The sequence below is a fragment of the Lepisosteus platostomus genome, chromosome 26 (assembly GCF_059453375.1).
Source record: "Lepisosteus platostomus isolate fLepPlt1 chromosome 26, fLepPlt1.hap1, whole genome shotgun sequence".
Lineage (NCBI taxonomy): Eukaryota > Metazoa > Chordata > Actinopteri > Semionotiformes > Lepisosteidae > Lepisosteus > Lepisosteus platostomus.
The window spans coordinates 15,623,667-15,641,543 of record NC_142636.1 but is presented as its reverse complement, the minus strand read 5'-3'; the positions used below and the strand labels follow the sequence as shown (position 1 = coordinate 15,641,543).

Genomic DNA, 17,877 nt, shown 5'->3' with positions numbered 1-17,877 from the left:
GTAACCTAAAGATTTTCATGATGAATGTGTTTAAAAAAAAGTTATAATTTCAATATTTGCGAAGGCGGTTGTGGTTTTAGCTCTCCAGACCTTCTTCTCTCTCCACTGTTTAAAGTATTTATGATGTTTACTCAGAACATACAATACAAGGAAGGGGTTACAGGATAAAGTAAATGACAAAAAAAAATCAATTTGAGAGAAAATAAGTGTGCTATCTTAGAAAGACTGAAATTAAACCGCGAGTGAGACCCAATAAAATTGGCCTTGATCACATCTTGTTTACCGTTTGCAGCTCAGTTAGATTGTCCCAATAAGTACATGGTTATATTTCCTCTGAGATTCCGATTCCGATTTGGATTAAGAGGTTAGAAAACGGACGGATGACGCTGACAAGGACAGCGATTTAGAATTTCGGATTTGGGGAATTTTGAAGCCCCTTGAATTGACGCCTGGTTGTGACGTCACCATGGGGCCACGCCCGGAATTAGTGAACAGAAACGTGCAGCGACGAGCATCTCTGTGGCTCCATTTCGTTCTAACAGCTGAAGAACGACTTTATCAGAAACATTACGTCTTAGATTAATTGGACCAATTTAACACCTCTTCCGTGTTCTTGTGCTAGAAGGAGGTATAAATCCTTCTGGATTGCGGTTGAACAGGACTGGAGCTGCGCTCTCCTGCTTCACTCAGTGAGCATCAGAACGGCTGTGTGTGTTTCATGACCACCAGGGGGAGACAAAGCACAACCGCGAAGCTTCAGGTTTTAAACCCGTGTTGGGCTCTATGCCATAACACACAGAAACTCCATTGTTTAGATATTTTTTAAGTGTAGTAATTTTAAAACATATTTGACTGAAGGATCCTGGTGCACACAAGGGATACAAATAAAAAAAAAACTAAAAAACTAGCTCGTCCGCAATTGCAGTGCTTGTCCTTGACCTTGAAAATAATCTTTCATATCCCCACAGTTACCACAGCTCTCCTCAATCACTAGCACTTGTTCAATTGAAATGCATGAATCTTAAATGAGCTTTATTTTGTGAAGCAATGAATAAAATTAAGTACTTGCAAAGAAAGACAAAATTTATGCAATTACTTCGACAAAAATACAGTGATATAACAATGAAACAATGCAGTGCCTTAAAATAAAGTACATAACATAGGATATATTCTGTCTTTTTAGAGAATATTTTATTATACTAATGATCTTGATTTCATATTCGATACCAACAGCATTATTACCCCATGGAGAAATATTGGGGGAGGAATATTGCTAACCTGGCTGTGCAGGACTCACACAATTGGGCTGTTTTTGAATAAAATGCCCCAAACCTTAAATACCTAAAGCCCTGATCGTGGGTCCATTTTCCCACAGTTCTCCATGGGCTCCCAGTCCCGGTCCTGGGGATCCACACCTGGCTTTCACTGCAGCTCAGCCCTTGACTTAAACAGACCCGTAACTGAACTAACAATTCGCCAGGAGATTTTAGGTGACTTAAGAAACACAGTAGTTAATCCTCCTGCATGTTCAAAAACAGAATACAATTAAAAGGTTCTGAAACTGAAACCTATTCTTAAGGGTCCAATTATGTAAACGAACATTCAGCTGGAACAGAAACCAGGTGTGGACTCCCAGGAGAAAGGCTGGGAGCCCCTGACCTGAGGTGCACCTTGGGGCAGCTCACCTGCGCAGTGCGACACCCTCAGACTGGAGCTGGTCAGTAATCTTCTCAGAGGAGCTCTTTCCTCTGGTCTGATTCGGCTTCTGGATCTCGGGCCAAACGCCCAGCAGCTCAGTCAGGTACAGCAGCTCAGCAGCTCAGGCAGGTAGAGCAGCTCAGTCAGGTACAGCAGCTCAGCAGCTCAGGCAGGTAGAGCAGCTCAGTCAGGTACAGCAGCTCAGGCAGGTACAGCAGCTCAGGCAGGTACAGCAGCTCAGCAGCTCAGGCAGGTACAGTTGCTCAGGCAGGTACAGAGAGCCCAAGCCAACTAACCCTAACCTTGTTCCACATGTCATGATCTCACAGTGTGAGATCTAGAGCATTCAGCTTGCCCAGAGGGAGCTCTACTGCAGTCTGCGTCACCTGGGAGTCCATGAAGTCTATTTCATTTTAATGTAAGCAATTTAAGCAAATCCTGCTCTTCCTCAACACTTCATCTTGAGGCCGTATCAGTGCTGCAAGACAGACAAATGATTCATTGCTCTTTGTCAGTTTGGAGTGATGATCTGTATAGAATCTGGAACCTGAATTGTATCAGGTTCAACATTAAATATAAGTAAATAATACATTCTATAACTTTTAAATGCATCAAACAGACCACCATGTCTATCCAAGAATTGTTTCTGGACAGAAAACAGAAAACGGTTTCAAGATCCCACCCATAGCTCCTCTGGCTGTAAGTTAGGAGAAAAGGGCCTGATGGCTGTGTGTGACTCTAGTACACAGACCTGCTCTGTCAGACCTTCCCCACTGACACCAGCTCTGCAGTCTGAGAGGAAACTCTTTCGCCGAGGGATGTAGTGCAACGCGTGGCCACACGGGGGAGACAAAGCCCAGGTCCAGTCTGCCTGACTGGGGGAGATCCTCTCCTGTCGTTCCCATTTAAACCAGTTTCCCCAGTGTTGGACACACTGCAATTCAAAGTGATCCGTTTCATTCATTTTTTTTAAAAGAAAACGTTCTGCCACACACCTGCATAGATCTAGAGTCTCTTTATTATGACGTAGCAGTATTTAAGCAAACCTTTCCAAACAGAAGCCACGGAAAAGATCTCAGATTGTTCTCCCGCATTGCAGCATCGCTAAGACGTCTCCAGTTATTTCTCCAAGTATGAAGAATCTCACATTTATTTGCTATATTTGGGAGCTATAAGATTTCAAATCTTAACCAATATTCTTCTCTAAAAGGTATTAGTGATTTTTATTAAAATGTCGGTGGGACACAGCAAGCTAAAAAATGACCGGCCTCCCGTTTCTCCCTGACAGTTAAATATTTCAGCTCCACACCAGCGCTTGGAATTGTAACCAGTCTCTTTCAGTGTGTCTGGGTTTTCACCACTGTGCTGTACAGAGACGAGGGGTCCTCCGTCTCGTCGCCAGAGCGAACATTTCTGGAACACAAGAAGGGAAAAGCACCTGAAAGTGACGCACGCGCGATGTAATTACCGAAGAAACGCTCAATACAAATTTATTTAGATTTAAATATATTTAGAATTGATATATTTTCATTTCAAAAGTTAATTTTATTTTACTAACGAGAGGGATAGGTTAAAAGGCTTCCTATACGTTTAAGAAAAACAGTCAAAGAGTTCAAATTAATCCTGTTATTAAGAAAATCCAGGGACTGAGTATGTAACTGAGAGCTTGGCTGGAATAAAAACAGGAGAGTGGGTGTGTTCCTCCAGGATCAGGAATGGGCGCACAGATTTAAAACAGAGACACACAACTCCAGTCCCGGAGAGCCTAAGTCCATCGGGTTTTCTAGGTCTCTTCACCTTCAAACTGTCAGTAGCTGGAGACTTTCAAAAAGTGTTACATTTAAGGTAATGACTGTTTAATCAGTTAATCAATCAACTATTTAATCATGGAATTAATTGGGTTATTTAGAGAAGGGGTGGACTCTGCAGCTCAGCAGGACTGGAATGGAGCCCCCTGCTTGAAAAGTTCTGTTTTCTTTCTTCTTCAGGTGCTTTTCAAGACCCAGACCTGTGAGTCACACAGGTTCACTGGGGGATAAAATGATGTGATGCTGCTGGAGCCTCTCGGATTGAGCAGAGTCTCAAGTCAATATGTGTGCTCTACCTAATCCAGTCTGGATCAACCTCCACCTGGATACTGTAGGTCTGGTACAGAGGCAGGCAGCCCCACACACAGCAGCCTGCGAGGCAGTGAGGGTGAGATATGAGCAGGGGTTGGCGATGTGTGTTCAGTAATATGAAGGGGCTGAGGGTGAGATATGAACAGGGGTTTGCCATGTGTGTTCAGTAATATGAAGGGGCTGAGGGTGAGCTGGGCTCTTTGGGGCTGCTGACCTGTTCACTGAGCTGTAGACCACCGAGGCCTCGTCTGTCACCTCTCTAAGGGGGCGGCTCCTGTTCGGGTGAGACATTGGAGGAAAAGAATCAGAACAGAAGCACATTCTGCTTGTCTGGGGGCTTCTCTTCAGCACAGCGAGATAATTCTCAAGGATTGTTTGATCTTAAACACAAGTGAGATAACTGATGTATATTGAGTTTAATTCATACTGTTTTATAAAAAAGAGGTTGGTTGAATTTAGAGGGCGTACACCTGTGTCTTGTCACCAGGTGTGCTCTTGATAAGAAATGTGTTCAGACTTGCCTGGGTGTCTTGGGTTTGAAGTTCACTGTTGAGTAGTTGACCTCAGTCTCTTGTGCTGGAGTGATCTGACCCTGCTGTCTCTCTGGGGTGTGTGACTGTGTCACATTGTCATACAGGTGATCTACAGCTGCCTTTACACAGGAGCGAACAACACAATGTCATAAGAATGTCTGCGAACGAGACATGTTTAATAAGTGATATTAAAAATGACTGAAGACGGGAATGAGGAGCTGCGTCAGCAGGCACAGGCTGCAAAGCAACAGGTAAAGGTTCATTCCCTGCTGAAAGGGAAGGAAAACCAATTCTGGGAACATGTCAGGACTGCGAGGATCAAAGATCTTTCCAAAACCAATAGCTCCCCATTTCACCTCGAACAGCCATGTTCACACAGATCTCTCCATCTGCATTCTCACAGAGGGGTTTAGGAACTCCTGTTGCCGAAAGACATCCAAAACCAAAATTGTCCTGAGACGAGGATCACACCTTCCCCATCTCTCCATGACAGACTCGTCTCCTTCTAAACCCTGTCTGCTCATTTGCAGAGTTTCTTTCCACACTCTCCTCCTGCTCTCCCTGAGTCTCATTCTCACCTGCTTTATGCTCATTTCTCTTCTGCTCTTTCTCTGCTGCTTTGCTACTCTCTCTCACACCTGAAGAAGGCTCCACAGCCGAAACGTTGTGTTTCTTTTCCTTACCTTTCAGCACGGAATGACAATAACGTTTAATGCAATGTTAGTATTCTTTTCATTCCAACAGTGAGCTTCTCTTAGTTGTTATGGTCTACTGTATATAAAATGATGCTGTCTTGTGTGTTAAGGGGGTTAGTAGTTAATATCTAATTCTTTACCTGTGTGTCACTGTTCTCCTCTTCAGTTGGGCCAGACTTCCTTCTATGGACAAGAAGGAAAAATCAATATTTAAATGGCACCCTCTGATATTGATTTCAAGTTCAAGTTTAAGTTTATTGTCATTGTACTCATATACATGTAGATGGTATAACGAAATGCTATTTAGCTAGCTCTCAGACGATAAGAATTACAAAAAAACATCAACAATACAATTGTATAAGAAAAGAAAGACAGAGACAACAGGCAATGTGCAAAACAACAACAGGTAACAGGTAATGTGCAAAACAACATCAGATGTGCAAAATCATACATCAACAGCATGAAATAAAGCATAGATAATTATGGGGAGTGAGCTTCTTGACATGTGAGGTAGAGATAGATTTCAATGTGTGTTTAGTTTTGATAAAGACAGAAGGCACTGTGAGGTTCAGATTGAGTACTGTATACAGTATGATTTTATTCCTTATTCATTTGTAGAGCATGTGCAATATCCCCTATCTGTTCAGCCTGCCCCATGCCTGTGTCAGAGTCCTGCCACTGGACCTCTGGACTGGTCAGACTGGAGTCCAGGCCAGTTCACTGACCCTCATCTGGAGAGATGAGCTCAGCTTTGACATGTGAAACAAGAAGACTTCACACGCCACCAGAATCGACAGATACAGTTACCTCCACTGGCTACAGGTACAGTGAGAGCTGAAACACCAGAGGTCTGCTGGTATCTTTCAACATCTATTATTATTCCCTCAACTCTTACATGTTCATCACTGTCTGGGTAGATGTCACAATGTCTAATGTCTTTCCACCTTATCTCACATAGGTGCGTGATACTGATCTTTGAACTGTAGGGTGTGATCTCTCTGTGAGAGGGTTTTTCTAAATATTGTTAAACTGTCTCCATGCTGAAGATGTCTGTCCTCTTTTTCAACCTGACCATTACCCAGCTCACAGCAGACCGAGACACAACAAGACCAGCCCCCAGGTCTCCCCCCAGCACAGCTGACACATCCAGGATCCACAGCTCAGTCCACAGAGTGCCACTCACCTCCGGACAGCGAAGAGAGTCATGGCCAGCACAGTGATCAGCACCAGCACAGCTCCCAGTACAGCTGCAAGCAGGAGTGAGCTGCCTGGGCCTGGAATAAGGGGGAGAACAAAATGCTACTTTAAATCCTATTTGAAATGAGAGAAATATCGGTATCAAATATACAGGTATGAGTAGGGCATGGTGTTTATCCTCAAGGGCTTCTGTAAGGCAGGAACCAAAAAATGTATCAGCTCAAAATGAAACTAACATACTTTACTGATTCAACAGCTGAATATTTCCATCCAGCTGTGTGCCACGTTAATTATTGTCCCCCACACACTTCCTCCCTGGCAATCTGCTTAAAACAGCTCGGCACTCACACTTGTTGTGAAGGGCAACAGGCTTTAAATGGAAAAGAAGTGAAATGCAGAGACACACTTATCCTTCAGATTGTACAGCAAGTTCTGGGAGCTGTTTCTCAGTTGTTGTTTTTTTTTGTATTTTAGAACGTAGAAGTTGTACCTGTTACAGTGAGATTCACAGCAGTAGAGTTCAGAGCTCCAATCTCATTCTGTGCTTCACAGTAGTACCGTCCACTGTCTGCAGAGCTGATGTTAATGATGGTGTAGTTGGCTCCTTTATATAATGGACCAGTTCCACTGATCTTAAACCAGCTGTAGTTCTTCACTGGAGGGTTTGCAGAGCTGCTGCAGGTCAGGGTGACAGAACTGCCTTCTGCTATTGCACCAGAGGGGCTGATGGACACTGAGGTGCCCTTGGGGGCGTCTGGAAGGGAATCAGATTTTACATTTTGTTTTGAATCACGATGTCATCTGTCTTTAATTAAACACATGGACAAATGGCCAGAGCGTTAAAATAATTAATCAATCAGATAAATGCAAAAACCTAGCAAACTTCATATAATTTGAGGTATTCTTAGGAGTGTCTGAGAAAGATAGCATAGGCAGTTCACCATTGTACAGTTTTTGCCTTGTAGGGCTAGTTGTCACTGAAGGACATGACTCCCAACATAACCCGTGAACATAGAACGTCATGGGAAGGGACTGCAGTTGCAACTTACCCACCACTAGAGGCCACCAAACAGCCACCTAGTAAATAGACACAGCAGGTGTTGTATTTATTTGATTAGCAGTGACATGTTTGAGCCCATTCTAACATGGATTTAATTTGATTTTTTGGTAGAAAAAGGACACGCATAATGTTTGGGATGTGAGTGCTTTTTTCTTGTGAGATCTTAAAAAGGTTTATAAAAATTATAAAGCCTCCTGGATTATGATATTTTGGTGAGCGTACTGGTGCACTATGGCTGCCATTGCATCATCCAGGTGGGGCTGCACATTTGTGATGGTGGAGGGGATCCCCATTACATGTGAAGTCCTTTGAGTGGAGTGTCCAGAAAAGCGCTATATTAGTGTAAGGAATTATGACTTTGTAGGTCATTGTAAGTTTTTATTAGTAAAGATCCTTGGGACCATCCTAGCTGAGCAAAGGGTCTGTCCCAGAACTGTCCTATAAAACAGTGTATGTTGAAATAACCATTAGTTTTACCATTTAAAATAACCAGTCTCAGGCAGTTAAAGTGAACTCACTGGTATTCCTTCCCCAAAATTCTCTGTTCACTGTTAAAGAAGCTCAGCCCTGTATCCCTGCTGTGACCCATTCCTGCAGAGAGCAGAGGGACACACAGTACTCACACTGAACATCCAGAGGGAACGGTGGAGATCTGCTGCCTGTAGTGTCTCTAGGAGCACAGGAGTAAAGTCCAGAGTCTCCAGAGGAAACAGGACTGAAGTGAAGTGTGTTTGCTGCTGTCTGTGTGTGTGAGAGGGGCTGGTCATTCTTAAACCAGGTGAGCTGTGTCTGTGCTGGAGAGCAGCTCACTGTGTCACAGATCAGGGTCACATTTTCTCCTTCTCTCACTGCTGCAGTCTCCCCTGATGGGCTCCTCCACACCTTTAATTCTGCAGGACAATGAAAATGATCTTAGTTTGCATTATTAAAATATTTATCAGAATACATATCTATTAAATGGGTAAATCTTATGAATAAATCGGTATGTATGGTCTTCCTTTTCCCTTAAATTAACATAAGTATATATTGTTTCAATAAATTCACAATAAATTTAAATTGCAGATTAAATAAATCAGTTACAGTTGCAAAAGAATCCTTAAATAAGAACTATGCATCAGTCTTCAGTGATAACTCTTAACAGATCATGTACTTTCCATGAAGTAATGACCTAAATTCCAAAAATATTCATAAATTCCACAGCCCTGTGTGATCCCAGCCCATCTACAGTATAGCTCTTGGTGTTGTAGCTCCTTCCCACAGACAGGGGGACACACTGAGCTGTTCTTGTACTAGTGAGATAATTTCCTGTTGATTTCTTAGTTTTTTTATCCATCTGTCTATCTGTCTGTTTTCTAACTGCTTCTTCCAATACAGGGTCATGGGGGAGCCAGAGCCCATACTGACAAGCAATGGACACAAGGCAAGCTACACCCTGGACAGGACACCAGTGACTCGCAGGGCACACAGAGACAAACACACCAGGGCACATTGATCCAGAAGCCAACATACAAAAACATGCTGATGTCTTAGATTTAGGATGGTAGAAGGAAACCCACATGAACATGAGAAGAACATACAAACTCCACACAGACAGTATGGAATTGAGCCCAGCAGAGTGAAGCAGCAGTGTTGACCACTGTATCATTGTGCCACCCAGACTTATTGAGAGATTTGGAACATATCTTGTTCAATAAACTATACATTGTATGTTATATGGAATAAGACATGTACTTCCAGTTTCCTATGTTCATGGGGATACATTGCTGAACTGTCCGTGGGTAATAAGACAGGGACACAGGGAAAAGCATAGTGCATGAGACTAGTCTTGTGTAGGCGAGGTGGGGAACATTGAGCTGGACCGTTCGGGCTCTACAAGACAGCTCTACTGCCCTTTGGTCTTACGGTGGACAGAGAGGGACAAGCGCTCTCCCCTGGACACACACAAAGGCAGGAGACAGAGAGGGGGCCACTCCTGCTTTTACAGAGGGAAGGGCAGGAAGGGGTGAGTTTTGAGGAGAAAGGGCAAGGGTCACTGGACCAGGCCCCTCTCCAATATCTCTCTTAGAATCCAGACACAATGGGAAATACCAATCTAGTGTCAATATTTCCTTTTCTAGAGATTCAAACCAAGGAATGTTTACTTAGTTGTTCTGGGTAAATGATCAACAGTCCAGACAGACACCATATAAGATCAGATCAAGGGAAAAACAGACCACAAGAGAGAAGAGACGGAATTTGAAGCTTGTGCCAGGCGAGATCATGAGAAAGACCTGATTGGAGATCAGAACTCCATAGAGCTGGCTATCGTGTTTTTAGGGATCCTGTATTTCCTGTTTCAATAATACCTCAGGGTTCAGGGTTATGATTGTTGATTTTAGCTATTGGCTTAGCTGCTGGATCAGTTCCTCTGAGCCTCTGAGGATGTTCGAGAATCTTTGAGAACACCTCTCAGTACGAGAAACTGCCCTCTTACTAAAATACAACAGGAAGGGTTAGTAATATGGATATAATATAATATAGACCATAATATGGTAATACGAGCCTCTTATCTAAACCATGAAAAGGTGTGAATGACCTTCAGCCCTGTTTACACTGAACAAAGAGTCCTGCAGTGAGTGTTGAACAGGTCAGCAATAAAGTCACAGACCGTTCTATAATCTCACACTGCTCACTGTACTGCAGATCAGCAGCTCTGATTACAGTCTTGTACTAAAGAGAAATACTCAGACTCTTACCCGACACTGAGAGAGTCACTCCAGACTTACTAGTCCATTTACCCCCAGGATAATCGGTTTCAAATCTGAATCTATATTCCCCCTGGTCAGAGGTTCTTATATCCTTTATCTTCACAGTGCAGGTCTTCTGTTTATCCCCCAGATACTCTGTTCTGTTCAGGTATTCAGGTAAGATAGAACCACTTTTATTGCTGTAAACAAATGTATCTTTCATTGCTTTTCCAGTGAAACATGAATCCTTACACCACAGCACAGTGTCCACTTTAGACTGAGGATAATCATAGGAACAGTTGAAGACCACAGAGGAGCCACTCACAGCACAGACAGAGCTCTCTAGATACCACACAGCCCACTGGCCACAGAGGACACCTGCAGAGACACCAGTTCACCCATCAGCACTGACCTGTTAACAGCCCAGCAAGATTATTATTATTATTAATACTGAGATGGTTGCCCAATATGACATTAGTTCTTGCATTCAATTAAACATTCTGTTAAATAACAGATGACAACTGAAAACAGGCACACTAACATATATCATGTAATAATATTATCAAAGAAAACAGCAGTTCTGCTGAGAGTTTTGGTTCCCTTTAATCATTTATTGCAACATCAGGATAATGACTGATATGTTACTGGATAGAAAGTCACATCATCTTGTTAAGTGCTTTATACAATGACACTATAGGCTTTATACACTGAGATGATATTAAAGTTGTATTTTACAGTCAGTGAAGTGATTGTGTTCCCTTTGATTTTATTTCTAAGCTTCTGTTCTCTTGCAGTGTCGGAGCAGACTCTAGAGGGCGCTGTTGCTGCCCAGCTGCCTCAGTGGCTGTGTCTCCAGCGAGGGGCTGGTCCACACTGTGCAGGCGCACAGTCTCACCAGGCAGGATTAGCAGAGTCGCCCCCCATGAGCGGAGGGAGTCTTCAACACCCATGGCTGCAGCTTCTCTTCCCTCCTGCTGCTGGGAGTCCGAGCTCAGTCACACAGGGGATCAGGCAGAGACCCGGGAGAAGAGTCTCTCAGTCCTGCAGGGCTTCAGGTTGGAGATTTGCGTCAGAAAGGTTAGAATGAAAGCAATAAAAATTGTATAGTATTATAGCTAGGGATTTAAAAATTAATAATTGCTGTAGCAAATCACTAATATTCAGATACAGATAAACAGGTGAATAGGTATTTGCAAATAATGAAAACAGTTCATGCAAAAGAAAAAAACCATTTGAGAGAAAATGTAAAAAATCAATAAAAATATCAATAAAGTCACACAGGGGATCAGGCAGGGACCCGGGAGAAGAGTCTCTCAGTCCTGCAGGACGTCAGTGTTGAAAATAGTGATACTGTTGGATATTTATGCCTTATTCAGAATTCACTGTGTTTATGATGTATTAAGACTATCAATAAGGAAATAAGATAGACATGTTGTAAAAGTAGTTAGATAAGGCAAACAGTATATACTGTACATGCACTGAAACAAGAGGACACAGGAGGAAACTGCACAGACATGAATTTATACCTGAATCAGAGATGTTTTCTGAAATAAGGCAGTTTGAGTTTAATAACATGTCTGAGTAGATTACTCCATACTCCCACCACCCTTTGTGTAAAGATATGTTTCCACTTCCAGATTACAAAGCACGTCTGAGCAGTTTTCTTTTGCAACCTCTGCTTCACTTGCACGGTGCTGCTTGTAAACATTCATCTTCACAGATCAGATCGTGTTAGTTACTGTATAATACTTCCCACTAGGTTTGAGCATTGGCATTTGTTACCATGAAGAGAATAAGTTCCTCTTCAGAGCAAATACGGGAACAGTTCAGGGGTTGACAGCAGAATCTGAGGTTTTCATGTTTAGCTGATGAGAACACATGGGAAGTTCACAAGCTCTAAAAGTACCATCTTCTGAGAAAGATGAAGCAGGACTGTGGTCTCACAGCAGATAAGAACCTGAAGCTGTTGGTGTGCACAGAACTGATGGCTTTCGACACTGGAGCAGTATTTCAGATCGCAGACTGGTGAGAGATAACTGAGCACACCGTTGTGCAACAGGGACAAAACTCTGTGAAAGATGTTGGAATTCAGAAGAAAGCGGTTTCCTTGCAAGATTGACACTGAAATCATAGCTGGAGCTTTCTGTCATTCATTACTTCAGCAATCATCTCTGTTTTCTGTTATTAAGTATTTTATCTGAGGAAAATGTGAACATTTTAACAAGAAAACAATAACTAAGAAAAATAAAAACACCACAAAATACATGCAAAACACCTAAAAACACAAAGAAAAACCAACAGCCATAGAAAGAACAAATAGCTCAAACGTGCTTGTGTCCTTATACACTGTTCTTACTGAGATATGAATAGAGCTGAAATCTATGACAGAAGTGATCACTGAATGACTAGATGAGGGAACAGTCGGAGATCTGGACAGAGCTCAGTCTCTTTCAAAACATTCAAGAGAGGGAGCCCAGATCCCCTGGAACGGCTCCCCAGTGTCTGTGCTGTAGAATCTAACCCTCTCCATTGTAAATGTGGAGATCATCTGGCTGAACCAGCTCTTTAAACAGGGTACAATCATCTTATCTCTGTTTTTTTAAGCAGAAATTCAGTGGGATGCTGAGTGTTTTTCGACAGATAGGACGTCCTGCAATGGCCTAGAGAATATTCTTTATATCAGAAGATGTTCCCCCAAGAGGCTGCATAGCTGCCTGAAACTACAGGTACCTGTTAATTAATGCTAGTTAATGCTAAAACATCTGCAAGCAGATTTACAAGAGACCCGTGACTGGTCATTAATTGGCCATGAGAATTAATTAACTTATCGTTCTGACAAACCAATAAACAGCAATCACTGATCCACATCAACCAATCAACTAATATTGAATCAATATCAAACAGTATTAAGTCTGTAATCACCCTCTCTATGACAAAGCCTCAGTATCATACAACACACACTGCACAACAGTGACACACTTACAAATCAAAGAGCACAATCGCCAATAATAGCTACATCATGGAGACAATGAAATGAAGAGATCATGGAGAGATGTAATGGAAGAAAAGCCAGATCATATACAATATACTGGAGTTTTTAGCTAAATTATAAAAACATTTTTAAATTTCTACACATTGGTGTGTAACTCACAGATGTCTCTGATGTCCAGTGGGTCACTCAGGTCGGCTGAAGAGACACAACGCTTTACGCACACTAATCTCTACACACACACTGCTCTCTACACACACTGCCAAGCTCACTGACTGGCTGTGATAATTAGTGATGATAATTTGCCTGAGAAACTATTTTTGTGCTTCAGTTCTGCAATGTGGCTTCTCCATTTTCCAGGAACTATTTAAACAATTTATAGCCGTTTCAATCATCAGCAGAAAACAACGAAAACAATTTCTGTATTCAGCACACAAACCCTACAATGTGTCTGTAGAGGTTAAATTATACAGCATCAGCATCAACCATCAGAAAAGAGCAGTTTGATCACCCACCTGGTGTGAAGTCTTCAATGATGAAGGTAACAGTGTAACAGGGATTCATTGGGATAATTCCTTTCCTGCTTCTGCGTTTTAGAAATTTGGAAAATAAAATTCAAAAACTGCTCTTCATCCAGTGTCACACAAACTCACCCTGCATAGGAGAAAGGAGGAGCAAAGATCAGCACAATCTGGAGCCATGCTCAGCTCACATGTCTGCACTGGGCAACAGCTGGAACCAAAGGAGCTCTGAGCACAAGCACACATTTCTGGTGCTGAGACACTGTGTTTCTCAGGGAGACGAGGGTGAACTGTCTCCTTCTCATGCCCAGCTGTGTCAGTTCCCTCTTCCCTTCTCTGTCCTGATATTCTCATATACTGGGGACTGTCTCACCCTCAGAGTGTCGTAATCAGAAGACACAGCTCCCAAGCCCAGAGCTGTGTAAATCTCACTGTGTGGATCAGACTTCTCCCCCTGTGGAGACATTGAGATGAGCAGAGAAAGTCCTGCCTGATTAAATATTTTGAACAGGGTTCTGTTGTAACACTTCGACAACAATTTAATGAAAAATAATTTGGGCTCAAATGGAAAACATAACGTGTCAGACTGAAGGCCCAGCAGTCTCAGTATTAAAGATGACAAAGTGTTTCATGATGTTAACAGTACGGAAAACAGACAGGAGGTGATATATCGGTAGAAACTGGTTGAGACAAAATTTAACAGATATAATTTTGTTCTTTGCTGCTAGAATTAGCATTTGATCTATTCTGACATGTTGTCTGGAGTGTTTTCATCCCCTGAGGTCCTGGAAGTAAAAGACACAGTAGGTTGTGCACAGGGTGCAGGAGCAGAAGATCAGTGTGTCTGCAGGGAAACACACAGGCTGGCAGAGGAAACCAGTCTGTGCCCCTGGGTAGCTGGACTGAGAGAACACTCTCTCACAGGAAGCTTTCACAAAGTGTTAGTCTTCACCTTCACTAGGGTCAAAGCACTGAGTTACAGTAATTAGAGTAATAATTCAAGTAATAAAGAAGGTAGTTTCTTAATAGGCTTTTCAAATATCAGTGAGTTAATAATCAGGGGAATCCCTTTAAAAAAGTATATGAGCTCCACTTTAATCGTAAAAAAGTTTCAAAATATCTAACAGAGCCAGAAAAAAGAACATAGGAAATCCCTGCAGTGTGAGGAATGGAAACCCGTTTCTGTCAGGGAGTAAAAAAAAATGCGCTATGGTATCTCAGAATTGCGACTTAGTATCTCACATTTGCGACTTCGAAATAGCCCACATTTCATGTGGGTACAGTAGCTGCGTCAGCATGCGTAAGCTGCAAAGGAACAAGTAATAGGTTTATTCCATGCTGAAAAAAAGAAGAAAGAGAACACAACGTTTCGGCCGTGGAGCCTTCTTCAGTTGTGACCACATATCATTGTCTGTCCTTTCGCTGTTGTAACGGATTCGGGTTCTAGGGCTTGTGCCCTCGCCGCTCCCACCCTAGTTCGTGCCTCACTGCATGGGCTCGAACCTGAGTCTTGCCAGCTGAACTAAAGACCTTCTTTTTTAAGTAAAAAAGGACATACAATGGAATTATGTTAAAAGTATAGGTTTCAGCTTTTATAATTGTGAATTCCTCTTGATGTGAAGTGTCTATTTCTGTATCTTATTTCATATTCTGTCTCCGTTTTTGTTTTTCTGGTATTTAAATAAAAACTTTTTTTAAAAGCCCACCGTCCACTATTCCATCCGGGTACTATTTTGGCCGCCGTGGAAGACCTGGGTTCGAGCCAATGCAGTGAGGCACGAACTAGGGTGGGAGCGGAGAGGGCACAAGCCCTAAAACCCGAATCCGTTACAACAGCGAAAGGACAGACAATGAAATGTGGGCCATTTCGAATTTGCAAATGTGAGATTAAAAAGTCGCAATTGCGAGATATAAAGTCGGAATTCTGAGATACTAAGTCGCAATTGCGAGATACCATAGCGCGTTTTTTTTAACTCCCTGGCGGAAACGGGCTTCCATAGCGAGGAGTTACATCATGAGGAACATTAAAATCGAACACATCAGCCACTGCTCAGAGAAAACCCTTTGATGTGGTTCTATAAGGAAGCAAAGCTATTTTGCAAAACATATCTTGCTTTTCACTCATCACAGCTCTGGAAATAAACTTACCTGAGCGAAGACTGTTCAGACTCTGCTGAATGAGCTGATCTGGTTTAAAACGTCAGCAGTGTTGTTCAGTGTATCGAAGAGCTCCCGACACACTGCTCCGCTCACGGACTGATAGACACAGGGGCACTGGGCAGCAGCTGGGAAAATGGTTTTCACATTTTTTATCTAAAAGAGCTTGATTTTAACTTCTTCTTTCTGGGGCTGTGTTGTGGCGAAACAGTAAAAACAGAGTCAACAGGGAGCTGTACAGAAGCTCAGAGTTCCACCCCCGTTTGTGACCCCCTTCTGTATATGGTAAAGCTCCGCCCCTGCATGCGAGCCCCACCCATGGGAGTGAGACCTCACCCCTATATGTGACAGCTCCGCCCCTGCAGGAGAACCCAGGAAGAGCAGGGCTGTTTTCTCTGCACAGGCTAGAGCTTCACCTAGACTAGACTGTGAGATTCTGCCTTGTCAACAGACTCCTGAGGTCTGAAATGAAACAGGTTGCCCATGAGGAACTGTTGGAACTGGTTATGACATTTAGGATTAGTATAGGATTCGGATGTGTAGAAAAGAGCTCTTCACCCCACTGCCCTCAGGCAAGAGATATAAGAGCATACGGACACTTACCACTAGATTCTTCAATAGCTTCTATCCACAAGCAGTGAGACTGGCGAACACATTTAGCCATCCCCCTCGGACCACACCTACACCATCACCATCTACCTCATTGTAATTTATTAATTGTACGTCTCCAGTCATTGTTTACACGTCTGTATTGTTTACAGTCAAACTGTCTGCATGTTTACTTGCACATTGTCTATTGTTTGTTTGTACATTGTCTTGATGCACTGTTTGCACTTTGTTTTGTTTTTTACACTTGTTTTATAATCGAGAGACTTTCTGTAAGTAAGAATTCCATTGTACCAGTACCGGTTACATATGGCAATAAAGTTCAAGTTCAAGTTCAAGTTCAAGTGGAAATGATTGTGAAAAATTAATCCCTTACAGAGAAGCAGGCACAGAATAAACAGTTGAGGATCCTGCCAGCAGCTCCTGTGGCTCAGAGCTCTGAATCGAGCTCAAAAAAAGGGCCTGATGGCTGTGTGTGATGCTGGTACTCAGACCTGCTCTGTTAGACCTTCGCCACTGACACCAGCTCTGCAGTCTGAGAGGAAACTCTTTCGCGGAGGGATGTAGTGCAACGCGCGGCCACACGGGGGAGACAAAGCCCAGGTCCAGTCTGCCTGACTGGGGGAGATCCTCTCCTGTCGTTCCCATTTACACCAGTTTCCCCAGTGCTGGACTCTGTAGCTCTTTACACACAGACCTTACCTGTCTGCCACCTAGAACCAGTTAAAAAAGTCTGTAGGGCATATTCATGCCAACATTGTAAGTGGATCACACTGCTTTTAATTTTAATGTTTCCAGAAAGCTCAAGCCAGGCTGTAATGTACTGTCAATGACTGAACAAGTTCCTAGTCATCAGAAAGGTTCAGATGAGGAGACCACTGCATCCACAGAGATCAAAGAAACCCAGTGATTTTTATGAGTTTAGCTGACAGGATCTTATATTGATGTGCTAGTCTAAGTTTAGAAAGCCCACAGCTTCCTTTTGAAGAAAAGACTTATTTTGATTGTAACTTAAATTTCTGTTTAAAGGTTAGGTTGTTGGTCACCGCAGCCAAGATCGTTTGCCTTGTCTTCTAGCTTTTCAGGGGTGTTTGAATGCTGTTCCAGGGAGATGTCCAGAGCCCAAGTCACTACCACATAAACCCTTTAACCAAGAGATGAGTGCTATTCCTATTCTGGGGTCTTGCCTAACCTGAAGTTTCAAATAGATTAAAGGGTGGTTAAGTCACTAACCAGCAACAACGGAGTAAAAAAAACACAGAATCCCAGCTGAGCCTGTACCAACATTCCCTGCTCTCCAAGCCAAAGGCTCAAAAGTGTCCTAGCCAGACCCTGAAATACTCGCCCCAGTCTTAACTGACAGCAGCTGTGCTCAGCTACCCCCCAGAGCTCTGCCTGGGTCAGATCAGCCCTCAGCCCTCAGCTCCAGCACAGCTCAGCTCCAGCACAGCTCAGCGAGCTCAGAGCACTACTCACGGTGAGAACTGTGCTGAATTCTAGACCCCCTCAACAATTTCACCCCAGATTTCTCACCCTAGCTAGATTGTAGATTCCTTTTGTAGCCCTGACAAAATG

General features: G+C 42.9%; 1 protein-coding gene across 7 annotated transcripts; it reads right to left on the bottom strand.

The window, feature by feature from the left end:
• Window positions 1-2,698: 2,698 nt before the first annotated feature.
• LOC148640408 (B-cell receptor CD22-like) lies at window positions 2,699-16,214 on the bottom strand. Of its 7 annotated transcripts, none has more exons than XM_088620860.1 (12): window positions 15,688-15,746; window positions 13,913-13,993; window positions 13,534-13,672; window positions 10,925-11,078; window positions 10,039-10,407; window positions 7,927-8,193; window positions 6,734-6,997; window positions 6,230-6,320; window positions 5,187-5,229; window positions 4,340-4,470; window positions 4,033-4,092; window positions 2,699-3,111 (listed from the first exon to the last, which is right to left on the bottom strand). In XM_088620860.1, exons 4-12 carry the CDS (start codon window positions 10,977-10,979, stop codon window positions 3,036-3,038), a joined length of 1,356 nt encoding a protein of 451 aa, XP_088476986.1. In that variant the 5' UTR covers window positions 10,980-11,078; window positions 13,534-13,672; window positions 13,913-13,993; window positions 15,688-15,746; the 3' UTR covers window positions 2,699-3,035. The 7 variants fall into 7 exon arrangements, with proteins under 7 accessions (XP_088476986.1, XP_088476988.1, XP_088476989.1 ...); XM_088620862.1 differs by having other exon boundaries at window positions 10,925-11,070; XM_088620863.1 differs by lacking the exon at window positions 13,913-13,993 and having other exon boundaries at window positions 15,688-16,213.
• Between the last annotated feature and the right edge of the window lie 1,663 nt (window positions 16,215-17,877).

What these genes read in the sequence shown, in the direction of transcription:
- LOC148640408 (XM_088620864.1), bottom strand. Translation starts at nt 10,979, where the DNA reads ATGGGTGTTGAAGACTCCCTCCGCTCATGGGGGGCGACTCTGCTAATC. An exon ending in TTCAAACCCAAGACACCCAG is followed by an intron (nt 4,093 to 4,339) that starts GCAAGTCTGAAC and finishes TCACCCGAACAG; the next exon opens with GAGCCGCCCCCTTAGAGAGG. An exon ending in GTCTACAGCTCAGTGAACAG is followed by an intron (nt 3,112 to 4,032) that starts GTCAGCAGCCCC and finishes CTTGTGTTCCAG; the next exon opens with AAATGTTCGCTCTGGCGACG.